Raw genomic sequence first — 22,404 nt, forward strand, 5'->3', positions numbered from 1 at the left:
TCAGAGGTGAAGTTTTTCTAGATTTTTTAGCCGAATATACAGCAATTATTTCCATTCGAACTTGAAAATTTGAGTCCAGGGTGGATCGACTCTGGTACGAAATTGTCAACTCGTTTAGATTTTCAAGCAGCTGAGAGTTGTTGAAAGCTGCTCAGAGAATATTCTGGTAGCGAATTGGTATTGATTTTTAGAGCTGAATATAATACAATGGTCCAGAGACCTCGCTGCGATGCTTCGTACCGCAACAGAAACGATTGCAATATAGAAAAGAGCATAGAAAAAAAAATAGAAGAGAAGCTCCCGGAGAAGCTACCTATAGTATAGATGAGAAATAATAATGAAGAAATTTGCGTACTCACATCTGCCAGTGAAGTTCATGGGTCGCGTGATGGCGTCGTATCTGTCGATTGACAGTGCGACGAGCACGTACGTGGAGCTATACGTGACAACGGTTTGCATGAACCTTATCAGTTTGCAGGCAATGTTGCCCGCGTGCCAGGTCACCGTCGCTCTCCAAATTATATCCGTAAGGACGGATATCAAGCCGACCAATAAATCTGCAACAAGATATGCAACGCGGAGAGGTGATTCATCGTGACGCTATTATTAAACAGCCTCCGCTCCGCGTACACTTAATTTACGAATGAATGAACGCGCGGTACTGAAACGGGACCTGTTTGGAAAAAGCGACGAGTTCGTTAACGGCGAATTCCACTCTCGAAATGCCGCCGAAAAGATCTCGGCGCAATTAACCCTCTATTAGACGGCGTGACTCCGTAGTCGCGTACTCATTATCTTCTCGAACCGACGCCGTAATATGCTCCACAACTCAGCTCTATTTCGGGCAACGTAGACTGAATTAAAGAGACAGAAGCACAATTCAACTGCTAGACAAATATTCGTGAAAATTTCTGCTAGGAGTAAATGTTATTTAGACTATTGGAGATACTACATAATCGAACGTCATGGTATTTATTTTTGTAACATCATTAAAATTCACGAATTTTATTTAAATTTATTTCCTTTGACGGTTAACATTTAGAATTAATTTTGTTAGTTCTTCAGTGAAAAGCACTGACGCCCATGTATGTAGTAACATTACTTTCAATTAAATTAATATATTTTTACCTGCGTTGTTCATATTTTAATTTCTCCATTTTTATTACATATTTCACCTCAGTATCCTTATTTAAATAACAATTAAATTTCATCTATCTCCCTTTCTGGATAGAACGATCTTCTTGGACAGTTGTATCGAGGTTGAGCAAAGAATGAATCCCAAGCGTTAATGGAACGCGTCACACAATGTTCGCGTAGTTTTGACGAGTAAAAGCATCCAGGAACGACTCGTTTAGTTTACGATCCGTTTGATTCGCCGCGTGGCGAGAGGATGCCTATAAAGACGAGGTTTAAAGGATATTTCATCGAGTGTTGCGAGTCGGGATGTGCCATTCTGACTGCCGTAAAAAAAAAAAACCCTCGAGAGTAAGATTTCACCCTAAGGGCCTCCGTCCCGAGTCATATATTCTCTTCGATATTGAAATTCGATTCGAACTTGTCCGCCCCGTAATAACGCAGATTATGGCCGGGCGATCCTCGTGTCGAGCGTCGATGAAAGAATTAATCGATCGCGTTGACTACGCTTTGGTTTTAGCGTTCGTTTCGATCGCAATACGTTCTCGACAGCCGATTCAAATTTTACGCCTTCATATTCGGTGTAATTTATCGCCCTCGGGGGGCAACGATCTTGCTGGAACGTTCGCAAATTTGAATTTTATGACGCACTCGTGGGACCGCTGTTCGCGTTTCTTTTAAAGCGGATCGAGCCAGGTCGTTACTCGCTCGTAAACGTGCGCGGACGTTTCCAGATTTCGTCGACTCTTGGTTGATTCTTGGCTGCTTGGTTGTCTTCGCGTTCGCGTGCAGTGTCCCATCCGATGCTCGGCCAGGTTAGGATGATCTTCGTGGATATTCTTCCTCTCGTTTCGCTCTGGGATTTATTGCGCGAAGGCCAAACCAATTGACTTGTCGCAACGCGGCAATATCTTCCCATGTTTCGTACTGTTGACGAGTGTTTGTAGCGTTTGTTCGCATCCTTGGAGATCAGTTGAAGTTCCTCTAGTCAGTTTTTATTCAAAATAAAACGCAGTCGTTGGTTAATTCAACGAATTTTATGTTTGAAGGCGCCTGAAAGGAACTATTCCTCTCGCACTCGCTGCTGCGATTATTTACTCTATCGCCAAAAATAAATAAAATTATATCTCAGGCGTGGGACGTCGAATGTTTCCCCGTTTGATCTTCTCACCCATCCGGTGAAAAATAAATGCGCCTCCCTCGGGTGCGATAAAGCGGAAGTCGCTGTTACAGCCAGAGCAATGCGCGAACGGTTTCACCTTTGGCTCGTTTTCCTTCTCGCTGGAAATGTCTCCTCACTTAGGCGAGCGGTTCTCTCGAAAAGCGGGAACTCGAGCTTCGATACTCGTTTTCCGATACAGGGTCACGTTTACGCGTCGTTCGATAGGTTTTACGGGTGGCAGCCGGCCATTGTCATTGGACGGCCAACCGGGTTTACGTCCGTCGATTTTACACGGTCTGTAAAACGTCGTTTATATTTCGGCGCATTTTTTGCACTCGCAGACACTATTTCCACTCGAAGCGGGTCGTCTCACAGATCAATACAGAATGCTTGCAGTAGGAAAAAAACATAAGACCAGTTGGAGGACCTACTTTCGGGCCAATGTTTGTCTGAACTTTTCCCTTGTTTTGACTTGTAGATCGTGAACGACACGGTGCGATAAATTACTTTTGACGCACCCTGCTAATCATGTTTATTTTCGAAACTAGTAGCGACATCAAGTAGCGTCGAAGTCGAAGAAGCGTTTCGAGAAGATTTTGGATGAAATTCGATCGGAAACTTTTAGAAATTAAAGGAGAAAAAAATTACGAGCACATTAGGCTTTCACTAACTCTTTCGATGTAAGCATGTATCTTTTATTAGATACTCGGTTATTTTAGATAATTGCTTCATTTCAACGAGTATTCAACCATTCCACCAGTGCGGTCTAGACGTCGAGACATGAAATATGTACTCGTACAGATTACTTCCATCCTTACAATCGATCTCCTTCGTAACGAGCACGAGTATAACGAGACCTGTAGCGAAGGCTGTAACGAGCAAAAAAGTTTCTCTGTATATTAGATTTCCATAAATTTGTTCACTTTTTTAACGAACGCGATGCGCGGCTATAGGTATCGCGCAGGCTTTTTGAAATTTGAGAAACATCGCGGTGGAATCGTTAAAAGACGTATAACGAAAACTGCTCGACAGTTTTGAAACTTTGCACTCTCTTTTTAAATGGCAATTTCTTTAATTCTTTATAAATCGTGTAAACTTGCAAAAGCTACGATGTTATAAAGCTAGATAAAGTCATTATTCACCGAAAACTGATTCATTCCGCTTCGCTCAACTTTGTCGTCGAACCAACATCGATATCTCTGCCAAAAACAACCTACTATCCTTCGAACGGTAGCGTAAAGTACGCTTATAAATCTTTATAGCTCCATAACTTGACTTTTGTCCATCTCAGGAGCTTCCACAATCGGTGGATTGTTTTTGCCGCGTTAAACTCGCTGGATTGTTCGACGCAGAACTGGAATCGAAGCTGAAAGTCGTCGCGGAATCGGGGGCTTCCTTGAACTTGCGCCCGAGACGCCAATCCTTTAGTAGTAGCTTTGACGACGAAGTTAGTATCGAGTCAAAAATAAACTTCGTCGTTTTACGACGCGTTTGACATCTTACGACGATGTTACTTTATGCATACTGTCCTTACCCGCTGACATAACCCTGCTTCTGTTTCCGTGTTCTCTCGCGCTCGGTTTAAGCCACGTCGCGTAAACACGCTGCTCGACAAACCGTCGAGGAAATTCGCTGTAACATCGCGTCGAGAGCTGCATTCGATAATCGACCGGGTTTACGAGCTCTCGAGACGGGAGCAAGGTAATCGTTGATTGAATTGTATGCAGCAACAAGGGACGCTCGATTTCTTAGCGATTCTTGTATGCCCAGTGTCTTATTTTTTTGATTTTTTAGTCATCCATTCTTTTGGGAAATGCGAGTACGACTTTTATCAATCAGTTTGACAAAATTTCGAATGTAATAAAAATGCATCGTCCTACTGGGTAATAACTCTTATCACCTCGGATATCTTCGACACTATAAGTTTCACAGAAATATTTGCCGAAATGAAATTACACAGTACGATGATTAGCAGTACTCAGAATTTTTGATATTTTACATCTTCTCAGGTATTTCGTAAACCAGACATTCGATTAACTAATTAAAGGAACTTACCTGCGAGCGCCAGTTGCTTGATGAAAAAGTCCATTCGTGTTTTCCGTCGTTTACCCCATAAGAGGCCAATCAGCACCGCGACATTGCCCACGACAATCATGGCGAACAGCAGCCACAGAACCGTGAATTGTTCTGTCTGTAACAGAAGAAGGGACGGCGTGACCTGGTAAGAAATCCGAGGCAAGAACGATTGCTGCGAAGGAGGAGGGCGGGACTTTGAAAGACAATTGGCCCGCGGACCGGTTTCCATTAATTTAAAATACCTTCAACGGGTCCCGTTTGCTGGCCCGGAAACACGAGCTTTCTGGTAATTGACTTGTTCGCGTGGGCGGGTGACAAACGCGTTCTTTGGCGAACGATTCTCACATTCGAGAGCTTTGGCCAGATTACTATCGTTACCGAGAATATAGGATCGTTTAGGGGCGCGTTTATTCGCAGATTCTGCCTGGACGGGCTGCAGAGGAGAATGCAATAGAAGTATATTTATAGAAAAATATAAAAAATATATAGAAAAATATATATAGAAGTGATTTTGCTTGGGTGGCTGCTTCTACGTTTCTGGTCGCCATGGCGATCCATGGTACCTTATTCGACGTTTCCTCGCATATCAACGTTTATCGGACGAAGAGTACTTATTAACAGGATAATTACGAGGAACTGGAACGTCACCGAGGCGATCGGTCGCTCGCGATCGGTGCTTCGTTAATGCTCCCCGTCTCCCTGATCGGGGAGATCTAGAACGAGTCGATGTTCTGCGAGAAATTCCCTCCGTGACAGGATTATTAAAGCGGGCAAACGAGCAATTTGTAACGAGCCAGGCGAACATACGGGAAACAGAATGGAATTTAGATTCAACGACTGTGCGGCCCCGTGACCAATAATGGGAAAACGATACGACAGAAAAGTCGAGGGTCCGTTATCGACGAAACGTTAGCGGGGGGTTGTACAACATGTTCAGAATGCCTTCGTGGAAATGGAACGTTTAATTATTCTTCGGGAATTACGTATATGGAAAAATGTCGAGGATCCTTATTCGATCACGAAAAATCTCGAAAATATGTATTTAATTTTTGTCGATGTTTTAGTTTCGTTATTAGACGAGTTCGTTAGATTAGACGAGTTTATCGGATCTTGCGAAAAAAGTTTATACGGAATCTAGCTTTGAAAAAATAACAAAGACAATAATGGCACGTGTAAATAGTTAATTTACGTACACAGATGTTCGATTACGTGACCAGGACGAAGAAAACACGGTTGCTTGATTGACGAAAATGAGATTAAAAGTCGGCCCTGCGTCAGTTCGTTTTGCATTTGGGATACCGCGGGCTTAGTTAAAAAGTTCTCGAAGGCAGACGCGAAACCGGTGGCTCGTAAATCGTGGAGCACGTCAACCGCAAAATAGGAGAAGTTCGATGCTCGAGACTCGGTTGAATGGTATTTCCAGCGGATTTGACGACATCGGTCATTTATGGAAAATCAATGCTCGCGGCCGATGCTCCATGCGTCCTTTGCAGCCTCGGAAGTCGTCGACCTGCCCTTTTCGACTCAACGGCGGATTATTAGTTTCCATTTCGATACACGGTGCCAGTGCCTTCTCGTGAAGTGGGTGGGATCTCGTTAAGAGAGAAATTTATCGCCGCAGGTTTCGCAGCGAACCACCTGCAACGTCCACGCACACGCATCGCTTTCGTTGCGAGCCCGCGAGATCTAAACGCGAAATACACTCGGACTATTCTCGAACCAAACCTATTCGATCGGTCGGGGAATAGTCACGCGTTTCGGTCTTGTAACAGAAACTAAAGCAATTACACCAGAGTAGACTCGATTGCTCCGTCATTCTCGAGTAACGGTATCGTGTTTATTTATTTAAATGTAAAGTAAACGGTCCAATTATCGGCGAATTTCGCGACAATCGAAGCGTCGCAGCTGCGTCGTGATCCGGGATTACAGCGTGGCTGTTACACTTCCGATCGAGTCAGCTCATCGTTTAATTAATTCCAATGAGGCAAATGGTAAAGATAATAACGAAAATTAATTAGCGGAACAGCGATGTCGGCAATAATTAAACGTTCCCTCGATTCCTGGCGACAAAACTCTCTTAATGTTACTGATGCGAAATTTATTCGCGTCGAAACTTAACGCGAATACGTCGAGATAAAAATACGAAGTAATACAATAGAGTGGCTTTTCTGTGACAATAGCGACGACGATGCGCATATGAATTTTACACGAAAAAGCAAACGATGATGGATGTAGGAGCCATTTGACGTCAAAGCATTGAAGACGTACTAAGAAGTGCTTACATTGAAGGAGGGAGTAGATTAAACAAGTAATTAGAAGACTTTGCGTCGAGGATCGCGCAGAGGAGCCAGCAAAGGCTGGGAATTTATCTCTGCTGTTCAGTTAGAACGTCGCAGCAGAGGAATAATATGCTCGAATTTTTCACACCTGTTGGGAATAATTAAGACGTGAATTTAAAATTCGATGAACAGTAGAGTTCAAACAATAATTAAACAAGGAAATCACCGAACAATTACGCGTTGAATTGTCAATAGTAGCTATCGCGTGCTGGAACAAGGGCTACAAACCGCATCGTAATAATGGAAACAAGGAAGCGACTAACTAACTATGAAATATCTGATATCTATGAAAGTGACACCAGCAGCCAACCTCGTGGAGTAGTTTTACACACGTCTCTCGTCGCAATCAATTCAATGGGCTCGCCAACGTGCGAGCTCGATTAGTGGGATATCGTTATTTCGCTAATTCCGCAAGCTCTGTGCCGATTATAGATCATTAATCAATCCCGATTGGAATTCGGATCACGTTTTCGTCGCACATGCCGATACGGAAGTGTTTAATTAACTAATCAAGGTTTCGATAGTCTATTAAGCTATGTAATCTGTTATCACGGTGGCGTCAAATCGCAGCCTATATTTACGATTTCTGTCGTGGCTGCACTGTATGTCTCACCGAAATGAATTCTTATTTCTAAAAAAAAAAAAAAAATGTTACAACAAACTTTATAGCGTTGGCGCTCTTGTGGCAGTTCTAAAATTGCAGTGGGGATTATCACGCGCCTTTTAGAGAGGGAATCGTTCAGAGAAGATTCACCATCCCTATGGATTCAAACTATTATTTCATGAAAATATTTCCTTTCACTGAAACAACACAACAATAATTGACTTGTCATGATGCAATGTTTCCAGGATTTTTCGGTTAGTTCATTCGCTCTAACTGCGAGCACTGAATCCGCTTGTTCGCGATTTAAAAGCAGCACGTTTCAATAGCACGAAATGAAGGATACGGATAATTGTTTCACCTGCGAGACAACTGAATTGAAATAGATTAGAAACAGCTGATGCATCCTCGACGTTCTCCATGGACCGTTGATGAACCGAGTTTACATCCGATGGAAATGGCACAGCTGAGGTTCTCATTGGGATTTGCCATATGGTCAGATCGTCCATACAGGACTCCGCAATGCATATCGATGCGACTATCCGACTAACGACTCGATTTATATGTCCATCCCACGGTTGAATTTTACGATTATTCGCGGAAATTGGTTCAACCGAGTATTGTCATTATGACATTAAAACTTGATTATACGTTCCGTTATGTTTCCAATTACAGAATTTCTGATCTTATAAAACTTACAAGTTTACCGCAACCGATGCATATTCTCCCCTAACAATCCATACTGTGTCGAACTCGACTGTACAACTACGTCCAATATGGAAGCTATGACACAGACGTATCGATTGATCAGGTAATTCTCCATCGGACGTCCTAGTCTGTGATCCGAGTTAATATCTAATTCTCCTTGCCATTCGGTGGTCTATTTGCCATTATGTATTCCGACGCACCAGTTCAAAGGACTACGTACAATTTTATATTCGAAATGATGTCTCGAGTTTATGAATTCTTTGATAGTAGTACCTTTACTATTCACTATCTGGTACTTTTACATCGGTGAAAAGTACAGTTTCGAAACACAGATGGAAAAGTATCACCAAAAAATATTGAAAATTCATTAAGCTACAACATTGGACCGCTGTGACGTGAAAACGACCTGGGAACCTCTCAAATTGGAATGGACGTTTTTCCACAGGAATTTTTCGACTGGTAAATGAATAAAGAGGACACGATACATTTTTGAAAACTCGAACATCACGTACAGATTGGCCTATTTCTTTTTGAATATATCAAAATTTGTGGATGGTTTCCCAAGTCTCCGCGGTGTAATTCGATAATATTGAAAGTTAGACTCGACCAGATTCAACCCAGAGGAGGGTTAACAGTTCACCTAAAGCCACTCATAAAATCGAGGTTTATCTTCGAATATCCAGCTGGATACAACCCCTCGAGAGACCAGGGCGTTTACAAACTCTCGAGGCAGCCTACACGGATCGAAACAAAGGGCGCTGGAATCCGTACTGCTCCAATAAGCATCCGAACAAAGCCACCGGTTCAAAGCCACTTAGCAGGTAGCGTTAACGAAAGTTAACACGGTCGCGAAATCCTCGCAACGCCGTATTTTCATCGAGCGATAATAAGATCGTTTCTCGAACGGAATGGCGGTGTTTCGTGCGTGAGCCAATTGGCCGAGAAAAGTTGCATGTGCAACGTTATCCACGCCTTTCGCAGGTGGAGACTCGCGTGTGGCTCCGTGGAGACTGGCGTTAGCTTTTCACCTTACACGGATGCGTTTCTCTTCGGGACTCCGGTTCGATCGTTTTAGAACCGCGCGCCATCTTGGTTTACGTAACCACCCACCGTTTTCGTTTAATTTCCCGCAGAGAACGACGTCGGATTGCTGGAGGACTCGGTAACTCAAGGCTGAAACAGGTGTCCCTAGGGATCTCCTCGTAACACCATTTTTCGATTCAGAATAAACTCGCTTTGACGTTGCACGAACGTAAAACGCACTCGGAGAATTAGATACTGGAAATACATTCGAGTCGAACAGCGTTTGGTTTGGTTCATCGAAGACTGCACGCGATACTCGGCCAGGTACGATGCTTTATTTTGAAGTTTCGATTGTTAGCGGTATACGAATAATAAAGGCATTAATGCACGAGTGGGTAAACTAATATACTTTGAAATTAATCGAATTGTAGCGTGGATAGAGCATGGGCAAAAGGAACGGTTTCCGTGCAATTAATTTTCGAAAAGAACTCAACAGAGATTGTCAAGTAATCTTGCAATGGAATAGAGGTCAAATTTAGTAAGCCCGGAACGTCACCAGCGGTATCGAGGTCTCGTGGTTCTCTAACCATGGTCCTTAGGGAACCGAAATGAATATTACTGCGACTTCAAAGGGTGCTATCTAACCGCATAGATCGTACTCTGCATCTGGTTAGATTAAAATACGAGCTCCTTTCGCACAAGTAGAGCGTGAATTGGGATCCGCGTTGCTTTTGGAAGTGAAACGACGCGTATTACCTCATTGGAAAGGTGTCGAATCTCGACTGGATAACACGAGATCGGCCGTTTAGGTTAGATAAAATAATTGGAGGTAGGTTTGGGTTATTTTCTCTAGGTTCGACATTCCGATAAAGTGGTGGCATCAAATTTAGCTCATGCGATAGTCTCTAAGAATTCTAAATGTCCGAATAGTTACGGAATAGAAACCCTGGGGGTTGAGGATCGTAGTATTTCCAACTTCGAGACGTCGTTAGAGGCGAGGTAATCCTTTCCTATCATACAAATAACGGATAAGCTATCGAAGGAGAGGAGAAAACAGCGTAGCCATCGTCGTCACGAGTCTTCGTTTGTCCAAGAAGATGGAACGAATTTCGAAAGTGGAGAAGTTGGCGCCGGCCGGCAATAATCTTCCCACGCACTGGATTTGGCCAGTTTTTCGGAATACATTTGCCTAGGGGTGATTTCTCGGGTACGTCGCTGATCCACGGATTACTCGTTCGGGGGGTTGTGGGTGGACAGCGAGGGGTAGCTTCTTCTAGTCCGGGTACTTCTTCCCGAACGGCAAATTACCTTGGAGCCATCGGCGAGAAAATATCGCCGAGTCGACGGAAACCATGGTTCCCGCGTAACTGCCACATTGGCCTTCTCCTTTTTTTCTTCCCTCCTTCGTTCAGCACCGAATTTATGCTTTCAACGTCATCGTGCGCGTGACACAGAACTATTGGACAAGTTCGAGTGTTCGAATCTCCTGACGCGTAGCTATTTTCGGACAGCCGTGCGAAGACGTCGAGAAAATCCATGTCTTTTTACGCCAGTCACACAGGCTGACGCAATTTTATGCTTTCGATTAACTCGCTGGATTCGATGCCTTTATGGCGGCGCCACGCAATATCGCAGTATCGCCATGCACACTGCTCAACGAGCTCTCCTCTATCGTTCGCCGTGCACGCTGCGCGCTAACAATAAAATCCAAATTCGAAATTTCCATTCGAATTTTTTCACAGAAAAGGCCGGACGTCGAGCTTGAAAATTTTACAAAAATCTCGCCATAGACAACTCTCGCGTGTGATATTTCGGAATCTTTTCATAGGAAGCTGCGAGTTTCGAAAGCAGTCGTGTATTCGGCACGACTTGGCTAACGCGTCTGTCTATTACTCACTGATTCTACTTGAGCGTCGGTGTTTGAAGATATCGACGGTGCTATTATCTGTTTCCCGTCCATGTTAGTATCTTACAACTACTTGCAAGTAGTTGGAACTAGTTGATGCAGATAATACCGCACCACTTTGTACGAACACCCGCGCAAGTAACGAGCAATGGACAGACACGGTAGATATAATGTACCGTATATCGAATTGCAAATTCTTAGATAATTAAGATAGAGAATTTATAGGACGTAATTATACTTTGCACGTATCGAATATTCGTTTGTTAAGTTCTCCAAGTCTAGGAATTTATTTCCCATTCTTTAAATGTCGTTTCGCGACAGAAAAAGAAGTTGAAGTATTGGTAGACTTTTTTCAACGCGAGGCAACGCTCCATTAAACGAAGAAAAGGTACGCGGGATAGAGCATCAGAAGCGTCAAAGGCTATCGTTGCGTTGATCCCCAAGCATCCTTCAAAGGTTACCTAAAAGTACCTTTCACGGCATTTTATTACCTCTTACGTCGAGGCACGGGCGAGGATCGAAGAAACTAGTTGAAATCTCGAGGGATGCTCCGGCATTGTCAGGATTGGGGAAACAAGTTGAAGCCTCGAGGAGCACTTCGGCCTCGCGAACTTGTCAATACATTTTCTGTTCTTTTTTTCACGGGAAAGTCCAGTCAATGGCATCGTTCGATTCGAGCAGTCGAACGATCGACCTCACCGCCAACCCTCTGCTGGGGAAAAACCGTGAAAGGGGTCGAAATCGATAGCTGCGATCGTTAGCGTGATTCGGTTGTTCTGTGTCCTCAGCGTTCGACCGATCCTCGGTCGGCTCATTAGTTCGTGTGTCTCAGGTTCAGCTATTATTCGCTCGCGATTGGAAATCACCCGTTACCTTGACACGCGCGAGCGCAACAGTTGAAACAGAGTCTCCGACGTATAGAATTGCACGATACTTGGTCGGGATTTAGAATTGTCCGTTTTCGTAAAAAGCAAAACAGAGGTCAACGACTGCGGTTACGATAACACGATACGCGTTAAAATATAGAAAATCGAGAATAAATATTTTATTGCAGCGCTGGGACCGTTGGATGGATTTCTCGCGATCGATGCAAATTGGCATGCTTTTTAACACACGCGCATCGACACGGCCATGTTTGTCCGACGCGACGTTTTTGACGCAAAACAACATGGTGCTTGTTACGCGCTCTCTCTCTCTCTCTCTCTCTCTCTCTCTATTCGTTCAATCTCGTTGCGACCAATTTTTTTTTTATTCCTATGTGTGAACAAAAACCACGAAAGGTAACCAATTCGTTGATGCGTACGAAGTGAAACAAAAAAATCGCCGAAGGCCATAAAAAGTATTCTCGTGAAAGAGTTTCAGAACTGTTTCCGACAGTGGAAAAAAAACACTGGGGACGAATGTGGTCGTCGAGATCACTTGAAAGGTGACGAGATTACGAAACTTCCACGTTTTCACTCACGTTTCATTTCTGTTTTTGCGGTATAAACTCTTCAAATGACAAATAAAAATCCTTAATTATTTCGAGCAACGATGATTAGTAGGAACGATGGCGATGACAAACTGTCCCCCTAAACGGGATCCTTTCATTATCAAAAACGACTGAGTCGCAAAAGAGTTAGCGATTTTGGGGTTCTGAATGGTTTATGACTCGGTCGCTCCTATTACCCTGTAATTTCGCGGCTCGTAAAAAAAACAGACGCTGATTTAGTGTCTCGTTTCGCGGCGGTACGTGCTGGCGCAGCAGTGGCACCGCGTTAAAAGAAAGTCTGGCCGTGGTTTAGAGGTGACATTAACCCACTTAATCCATCGCGAACAGGCACAATGTATAATCGTAAAAATCTGTTACACGTAATCGCGGGTTATCATTAATTTCCTTTCCTCTGGTTAGCGATCACTGGCAGAGGAAGGGGACTCTTTGACCGTCGCGGTGGTCGCGGTTCCGCTTCGAACTCGACCATGTTGTGTATTTTCCTTTTTAATTGCCTCGTTCAGGACAAATATTCCGACGTGCATAGTTCAAGAATAGCTATTTCGTTTAGTAAACGAGTTTTATATCAAATTATGTGTGATATTTTTTTTTTTCGCGAACATGTAAACGAATATTCTTTGTGTGTTACAATTATTCCCGAATTGGTCGTTGACAAATTTCTAGTAAATTTCTGACAATTTCTCCGATTCGATACTTTCGATGTTAAATACGTTGACGTCGAGGGAAGACGACTACGATAATTTCGTTAAGATGTCTCCGAAACACCAGTTCTCCTTTGCGTTGAATATCTTCTAGTGGTATTTGACAATCTACAAACGTGTTTTAATATCATTTTCGCGCCAAAAAGGGAAACAACGCGCTGAAGATAGTTAAATTGCAGATAGTTGCGGAGGCCATAGTTGAAATTATGAGTTATTTATGACGTGACGAAATCTTGGTAATTTTGTGCAATTATTTTCTTATCGGAGGTAACGTCGCTTAATACTTCGAGTGCTGCGCAAAAGTGTTCATTATCATTAAAGTAGGAATAATTAATAATTCATTGTAGTAGAACGAGAATTGTTCTCAATGCTTCTCACGTTTTTCCTTTTTCAAAGAATAAATGAATTCCTTTATTCGTTATTGTATATCCACTTGCAATTCTCTTTAACAAATATTCTGTATGCATGATTGAAGCGCGAACGAATCAAACATGCGTGAAATTCGAGCGTATGCTGCTTCGTAGATAGGATTGCTCAATCGTCTACCAAAGGGAACTTCTTCAAATATTTAATCGAGTAATCGGATGTTCTCTAAAATTTACATTCGCGACACGCTCGTTGTTTACGTTTTCTTTACTTTTCTAACGCAGCCAGGTTTTTAATCGCTTTCGAAGGCAGATGGTTGTTTACAACGACAACACGCCACGGAATTGAAGTATGGAACATCGCAATTTTTGGCAAACGAACATTTTTGCGACATCGAGATACAGAAGCTTATTCAACACAGGCAGTCCAATTGTTCTTTTATTTCGCAATAGTGTTGTAGTCTTCAAGTGTAAAATTGCCAATTTTCACAAATTTAGGAAACCCTTTGAGATGCGTTCGAACGAACGACTGCGAGTTGTAACGTCTACACAGCGATAACAATTGTTGTAACGCGGTGTTTCGTTATCGAGGTTAGTAAATCGACAAGCGTAAGCGCTCGTGGAAACCGGCTGTTCTTTATCCGATAGATCGATAGCGTTTGTCGAAGGGACCGATTCGAAATTGTTCAATCCCTTCGAATCGTATCAAATCTATCCTACTTGAAGCCGACGCGATTAAAAAATAGAAGAAATAATATCCACTGTAATTAAGAGCGGTCACGAACAGATTAAAACCGCGTTTAAAGAAAAACAGAATTTCGAAGCATTGAAATCCCGAGGAAGAATTATTATCCAGTAATAACGATTCGTACAAACGTTGCAGGCACGGCGACGAACGGAATAAGTAATGAGTTCCAGATGAGTATTCTGAACGAGGATCGAATGAACTTGATTTCATTAATTACCCTATTCACAGTAATAGAGCGGTGCTGACTATGCACGAATGGGAAATCAGTTCTATGCGTTTCGTGGCGAGAAGCGGAGGTGTCATTAGATTAGATTGTAAATTATGGCAATAGCGAAACCGCGCGTTGCAAAAGTACACCCTGCGCATTTGTACATTTTATTTTTCGTGTTCTATACATTAGCAGACGTTCTCGCGTATATTTGCGTATTTCCACTTGTCATAAATGCATAAATATCCGCGGTCCAATTACGAGGTAAAAAGTAATCCGCGTAACAAGCAAACCCGTTACGGCCACGAAGTGAGAATAAATACTTGTTCATACCGAGGATCTTACCACGAAAACGATAAAAAATTAATCCCGAAGAAAAGAGCGGCGTTACGTAGAAAGTACACCAGTTAAAAGTTTTTCTTCCCCTAGAACGCCCACGCGAGATTGTCTTCGAGACGCAATGGAAAGAAGCTCGCCAAAAAAAAAATGGCAAGTAGTATATCGCGATTTAAACGTGCACATTTCCATTGGACCCTTCATCCTCCTTCTCCTCCTCCTCCTCCTCCTCGTCCTCGTCCTGCCACGGGGGTATGTCCTGTTCCCCCTCAGGATCAATCCGGAAAGCGGCGAATCGATCAACGGAGTTTCTCCCCGTGTTATCGTTCTCTCGACTCGCTACGCAGACGGATAAGAATTTTATTGACTCGGTGGTGTACGAGCGTGGGAGTTTTACTCGACCCACGCGGCCGGGGACAGTGTTTAGGACGGGAAGTTGATATCCGGCGGGGCTTTCGCGAGGACATTTGTCGGGAGGAGTTTCCTCGATGGTGGACGAGATTTATATTACGAGGCCTGGGTGTGCCGTGAAAAGGTGAACTCGATTCCATCGCCCACACCTCGCGCGATACGTACTCTTCCTTATCGGAATCGTTTGTAAAGCGATAACGGAGAGTTCGGAATTAACTCTGGCGTACACGTAACGCCGATCGCGAAAGAAACCCGAGACAAGTATCGTCGAAAAGGGAGATCCCAATCGCACCTCTGCGATTTTCTCGTCCCCCCTTACGCAAAACGAGCTGTCGCGATAACCTTGCTCCAAGCTTGCAGTCTCTGCTCTTCGTGGCGAACGAAATTCAATTGCGCGCAGGGTGTGTCGGTGTCGGTGCGCTCGTGGAGAATCTATTATCAATGAAACCCCTTCTTTTATTTTGCTAGTCTGGTACGGTAGTCCAGTCACGAATGAAGAAGAATTCTTTCTAGCTTTTTACTTCAATCCTCATCGGTAGAATGTGCTATTCTATAAAGTAGATCTCGAATTTTCTAATCGCGTTATCCATTCTTATCGAGACAATGGCGAGCCACCGTGGTAAATGAAAATAAACATGTTTCGAATTTACTCGCGGCGTATCGTTTGCGCGCGATAATAAAGAAAATGCAAATTTCCGGGGATTGATAAATACACCTAGAGTAAATAAACAGATTTTCGTTTCCAAAAATGAAGCTTTATTATTCGATCTACAGACACATTGTTCCCAATTATTCAGTTTTCCTTTTGGGTCGGTCAAGAGTGTTCTCCCCTTCTTTGAATTTATTTATAGTCCTTCCTCATGGTTAAGGATTTTTAAAGCGTATTCAAGAGCTTCAACCGCGACGAAAATTTTAGGGGAAACGCGTCCCCCGCAGCAGTCGGTGGAAAGTGAAATTTTCATCCAAACGAAAGGATAAATGTAGGGTGAAAGGTGTCCTCAGGGTCGCCAGGACGGAGAAAATTTAAGTTCCATCGACTGTACTCGCGACGACGACCTTAACGGGGGAAAGTGCTTCGTGGAGGGTCGCCGCGAAAAATCTGATGAGACGAGAATGCCCCTGGCTCGTTCCCATCGAGTGAAATTGAGATGAAAAGTCGGACGTTGACCCGTCCTTGGGAGGAAGGAAACTTTCGTCGCCAGGACTCGTCTGCTCGACGATTTTCCATTACTCGAACCTTAAGTAGGACTCGCTCCTACTTGCTATCGAAAATTATTATCGATAGAGTTCCAGGCATAAAATTCAGAAAGCTATGTCTCAAGATTCCAGAGCACAAGGCTCGATTAATTCGCAAAGATCGCCTTGTAAATGTTCGTCTGGACCAGAATACTCCCTTAATATGCATGCATTTCTCCGCTGGGGAGAGTTCGTAAAGTGCACTCGCAATTTCCGACGTTTCCGCCTTTCCGCCTGTCTGCCGCTTTCACGTGCACACGGCTGTCACGAATACGTGAATTTTAGCCGTAGCGTGGGTTGTCAGGACTCGTTGCGTTAGCAGGACCTCGACGTTTCTTTGTCATCGTATATTGTAAGCCGATCGCAGCTGCGGCGAGATCAAAGCGATCTGATCGCTAATGGTGTGTCCGGCACGCGTCTGGCGCCGTACTTCCTCTCGAGGAGTCCAAGAATCCAGTTCGTCGTATTCCAAATGAGTCCCATCTTGCTTCTTCTATCGTTTCCCATAAATTGACAAGTTCATTTCTCCTTGCACTCTAGAATAGCAAATGACCATAGTAATTTTGTCGGAGGGACTCCAATTATCGGAACGGTCGCTTTAGGAAATCATAGAAAATATGAATCAAGAATTTTATGGAGTGTAAACGATGCTTTTTACTTTCGAGTGGGACAAGCTTGCTCCGAGAGTTAAAGATCGTCGACGTCTCTAAGCTCTATCAATAGCAAATTGTTTCCATAGGCGACGATTCCACTCTAGTTCCACGGTTGCGTCGGTGCGATACGCTGGTAGGGAGATTGGCTCTTGGGAGATTCGTCTCAGAGCACATACACTATCGGTCGTTAATTTCAATAAACCACAATCCAACTATCTATCTACAGTCAGTCCCATTGATATTCGTACCCTCTGTGTCTGCTACCAGAATACGTCTCAATTAAGTGATAGGTTTGATGTTTCCAAATAAATGTTTCATTATAAATATGTACATGAATAAATATCACACATATATATTTTAAGGTTAATATTTTAAGGGTTGATGTTTCCAAATAAATGTTTCATTATAAATATGTGCATGAATAAACATTACACAATTTATTTGGAAACATCATACCTATCATTTAATTGAAACTTCCATCCCCCCTCGTCAACTGGCTGACTCCACGCTTTCCTTTCTTACGCTTTCCACGGTATCGTGTAAATTGTCAAAGGCGAAACGATTTCTTCTCGGACCAGGAATTCTATTTTTGCGACTCGTATCGCCAACGCGGAATTGTCGCGAGGGTGAATGGTGGCAAGGGCTGGAAACCATCCCTGAATTCGCTCGCAGAGGGAAATGTCATGTTAGGGGGATCCGGATCGAGTAAAGAAGTTGTTGCATAGAAATCAACCTTCACCGTGGGACTTCCATTTCTTTCCTCTTCCCTGGTCTGTATCTCATAAATTGAATTAGATCTCCGCGATTCTCGTTCCTTGTTCTCCGTGCACGCTCCGAATGCTCGCGACCCGTTTCAACATCTCTCGAAAGACAAACCTGCATTCTGCGAGCATTCTTCAGCGTATGAAGCAAAGGACAACAGAGATTGCGCACCGTTGTGCCCGAGAAAATTTTTACGAGTGGAGAACTCAGAGATTTATACCGGCGCTGTTACTTCTGCATTTTGTAAAACAAGCTCGAACGTCGTTTGCAAATCCTGTTGTATTCATTCCACGAAAGACACGGATGATGATTCCTATCGGTACCGTGGCCCGTTGTCTGCGCTTACTTGAGAAATAATTACCTCTGTTATCCTTAACGAGCAGAGGTAAATAAATGTTTTCTCCCTTAAAGACTTGAATTCTCCTTTAAGCTTACAACCAGTCGTCCAAATGAACAATCAATCTTTTCACTGGAGTATGAATAAGGGAAAGATAATAACCTTTATCTTTCCGCAACTCGATTTACGTAAACATAAATGAAACCATTATCGAAAATTCGAGCAAATGCAAGACGCGTGGTTATAATCACCACGAATGGAGCTTTTCGATATATTAATATAGCTCGATTCGATAGGTGATTTAGCGATAACTCTGGAAGGCAAAGTGATTAAAATCCGTAATATTTTTGGGATTTGGGATAAACAGTCGATTTATATCTGACGGCACACGTAATTTGATCCGCTCCGATAACTCCCGAAGCATCGATTTCAGTGAAAATTGTTCGAGATAAATGTTCATGTATTCGTTTAATTATTCGTTGTTGCGAGGTGTAGCTATTTATATACGCATAAAGCGCGTTAAAGAGAGAAATAGAAAACGAAAGAAAAAAATGATTTTATATTCTTCGCAGGTGAAAATCTCCCCAAAAAATTCACTTGATCTCCGGTACAACGAGATTACAGATACGTCCAATGCAAAATATCATAATTTAGCTAGCTAGTCTACCCTTCGATTCGTTTCGTTCATTTCTTGCTCGACTCTTTTTTCCGAGTACGTTTATTTTTCCGACCGCAAATTACAAATCGCAACAAGTGCTTTTTGCGCGCCAACTGTCGGGCCCCGCTCTTAAAATTGTGGTTCTAATGATCGAGGGGGCAATAAGAAGTTTCTTTGATCTCATTTGATGCCCGCGCCTCGGCCGGGTCATAAAGATTTAGGGGTTCTTTTTTCCTCAAGCCGCGAAACGGTTACGCGCTCGGGCGCGCAGTAAAGGGATGCACTAAAAAGAACGTGTGCGGAAACGGAGGAGTTTCTTCGTTCGCAGGTGTATATCTCCTGACGCGTCTCTCTACCTGAACTTGGGAATCGTTCGTGGAAACTTACGTGCCCGTCCTTTTTATTTTCCTGCGGGCCGTTAAAGTGCAAAACACGGATTTATGCTTCCCTGAGCGGCGCTCGGAGTTCACCTGTCCCAAAATCGTGCTTCCGATCGACATTGAAGAAATATTTCCTCAAATTCAAACAGGGCAAATTCTTTCTTGGCTTCTTTCACGCGCGATACTCGTTTAAACAGCGCACGACATCCTCTTCTCGCGTATAACACGTATCGCATGTGATTTGAATAGTTGTGCGAGTAGCTACGATAGATATTCGTTGAAAATTATATTAAATTTAATCTGAGCGCCGAGTAATTCAACAGCGAAGAGGTGTGCGAATTGGGGCACGTCCTTTACACGTAGAACAAAGTAATAGACATCCCTGTGGAAGGGAAAATGGCAGAGGGGTGAGCGAAACAAGAGCACCACTTCGTAGAGCAGCGGAGCTTTTCATGTCAGTCGTGCGCAGTCTTCCGATCTTATCTAGGCAGCTCGTGTCGTCGGTGACGCAATAAAATGCTAAAAGGCTGTAAAATAAGACGCGACGATACCTCGATGGCCACAACGAGAAAGCGAAACGAAACGTGGTCCCTGAAATTGCTTGAAACTAATACTCGGGACTAGAGGAGCTTTACGTTACCTCGAGAGTGGATGAAACTCGCGGGGAACGCACTCCACGCGAAGTAATTTTAACTGCCTCACTAAAATCTCGGCAAGTCTCATTTGCATCCACGACAGGTGGAACTTTGAAAGTTCTAGGGGGTGGCTAACAATCGCCAAAGTAACTTGAACGTTCTTCCGTAGGCTGGGACATACGAAATGTCCCTCCAGTTACGAGAGGGTAACAATCGTCCTTTCTCTATTCAATATTTATTATTTCCAGGTGCATATTCATCGATTCAGCCTGTATTTTTTGGCCCGCATTCAATATTTTTCGTACTTCACTCGCCATATATTCCCGCAGTGGCTGTGGCTCCAGGCTTTGGGAAATCGTTGGCGAGTTAATTTCTCGACCACCAAACACACCGAAAGCATTGTGTTTCTACATATTTATAAGCGGCATTTTCCTGATCGGTTCTCAACGTTGATTAAAATGTATTTTTAATCACGGTTACGTAACCCAAACGATTTCTGTTTACTTCTGCGGAATAACGAAGCGCCTATTTCCATTCGTCCGAGCATTCGAATGTTGCCTTTCTCGCTCGGAACCCACTTAATCATTTTCTTTGCTTTGTCAGGCCTTTGCCAAGTGACGAAAATTAATTAATAACGCGGGATAATGGGGCGAGGGGGACGAGTGCGCGCAAAGTCACCGAGATCTCCGACGAAATTTATCTTTCTCAGTCCGTCTGTCTCGACAGCGAAAGGGTCTGAATAACATTCACGCTATTTGCAGAACCGCGTCGAGCGAAACGATATTGCGTGAGGGATATCTATCGCTTGTCAAAGTGAGAAGGGAAACAAAAATACGTGTAGTATAAACAAGCATATTAATACAACCGTTTATTTATAACTGGTACCAGCTAGCTAGATTCTTTCCGTAAACACAGTATTTAAACTAAAACGTAGTTAAACATCGTTAGCGTTGCCAAGAAAAATTTAGAGTAAAAGAATATTGAAAAATTAAAATAACAGGCTAAATAGGGAATTAGAAGCGAGTCTTGGAAAAGCGCTGATGTGAAAAGGGCTGTAATTAATTTAACGAAAAATATTTAAAGTTACTCGAGTAATTTGTTTAGCTTCCGAGCGCCGGTCTGAGTCGTTTCTATCCAATATTCGCAATTTCGTTGTCTTATTTTGTTGGGTGTAACGGGTGAACAAATTGAAAATAACCAACCATGACGCGGTTGTGTTTTTGACAGTTGCGTCCACTCCTACCGTTTTAATTAAATTTGGAGGCAACCACGCAGGAAGCCTTTTTAAAAAAGTTTATAGTCTTTGTCCGTTAAAATTGTGTTCCGACCGTCGAAGCAGACATCCGGTGGTACGCGAGCGTACATTGAAAGTTAATTTCGTTGAATTTGTATCCATCTAAATCTCCTTGGAATTTTCATCGTCGAAACACGTTTAATTTGATACGATATTAAACGTAGCTCGAGCTTTAAGCTTCCAGGATGATAAGTATCCACCGACGCGTTCTTATCAGCTGCTTCGTTTCGCGTGCTTTCATTAAAAATTCGATTTACCAATTTCTATCACTCCAAGTGGATAAACAAATGTTTCGAACGTTAGAAAATTATGCAAGTATAATCTTGCCACCGGCGATACATTATTTACGTTAACGCGAGTTATCGCCCATTGTGTACGAGGATAAGCAATAATTTACGGAGCATGTTATGCTGTGGTTATGCTGTTCGTTGTGGCTCGCTTTCGACAAAGGTTTCTTGTTACTTCACGCTCGTATTCTCGACTATTTACTACGACGGTATAATGATGTACGTCGAATTACAGTCGAACATGGGTTATAACGCGAAGAGGTATAACGAAATTATGGCTGAGACGTGTAGGAAGACGTAACGATTCCCATAGTGACATCTATAAAGGATCGTCTTCGTCGAATATATCCACAGAATATTATTAATAATCCACTTGCAATACTTCGAATCGCACGAAAAAAATTCACGTAGCATCTTCGCAAGTGTGTCGATCCTCACGATAAATTTCAGATCGATACGTTGCATACTGTTCTTTAGAAGAAAATCTCAAACATTGGCCACTTGTCGACTCGATGTATGAAAAATCTACCCCTAACGTTAAGCTATTGCATGTTCTTCGACACGGGCTGTTTCCGCGTACTTCCGGTTTCAGACGCGCGGGAGGGAATGGGCGGGCAAAATGCCTGGAGAAACGAGCGTGACGCGATATTGGGGGCTGTAGGCACTTTTGCAACGAAAAACAGTTCGCCACGGTTCGACGAGGAGATACGACTGGGCTTAGCCTCTGGCTTGGTCGGGACCATTTCTCCCTTCGCGCTTTTTTCCAGACCTACCCACGCTGCCACTGCTTTTGCACAGGATTCGTAACGACGGTAGCAACGATCAATCAACGATGTAGCAGAAGGAACAAAAACAGGGTGGACTTACGTCAGTTTTTCGTGGCTTCATCCCTTCGTTGAGGACACTAACAGGTGCCATTCATCATCAAAATTCATATTTTAGTCTTAATGGA

General features: G+C 43.2%; 1 protein-coding gene across 6 annotated transcripts in view; it reads right to left on the reverse strand.

The window, feature by feature from the left end:
- The window catches only part of LOC128888444 (cardioacceleratory peptide receptor), a 51,689-nt gene that overhangs the window by 7,490 nt on the left and 21,795 nt on the right, over positions 1 to 22,404 (reverse strand). For all 6 annotated transcript variants that reach the window (XM_054145310.1, XM_054145308.1, XM_054145313.1 and 3 more), the window contains 2 exons: positions 4,352 to 4,487; positions 360 to 557 (listed from right to left, as the gene is read on the reverse strand). In XM_054145310.1, the coding sequence (XP_054001285.1) occupies positions 360 to 557; positions 4,352 to 4,487 (334 nt within the window). The remainder of the gene's footprint in view (positions 1 to 359; positions 558 to 4,351; positions 4,488 to 22,404) is intronic.

This window comes from Hylaeus anthracinus, unplaced genomic scaffold, assembly GCF_026225885.1.
Source record: "Hylaeus anthracinus isolate JK02 unplaced genomic scaffold, UHH_iyHylAnth1.0_haploid 11994, whole genome shotgun sequence".
NCBI classification, from domain to species: domain Eukaryota; kingdom Metazoa; phylum Arthropoda; class Insecta; order Hymenoptera; family Colletidae; genus Hylaeus; species Hylaeus anthracinus.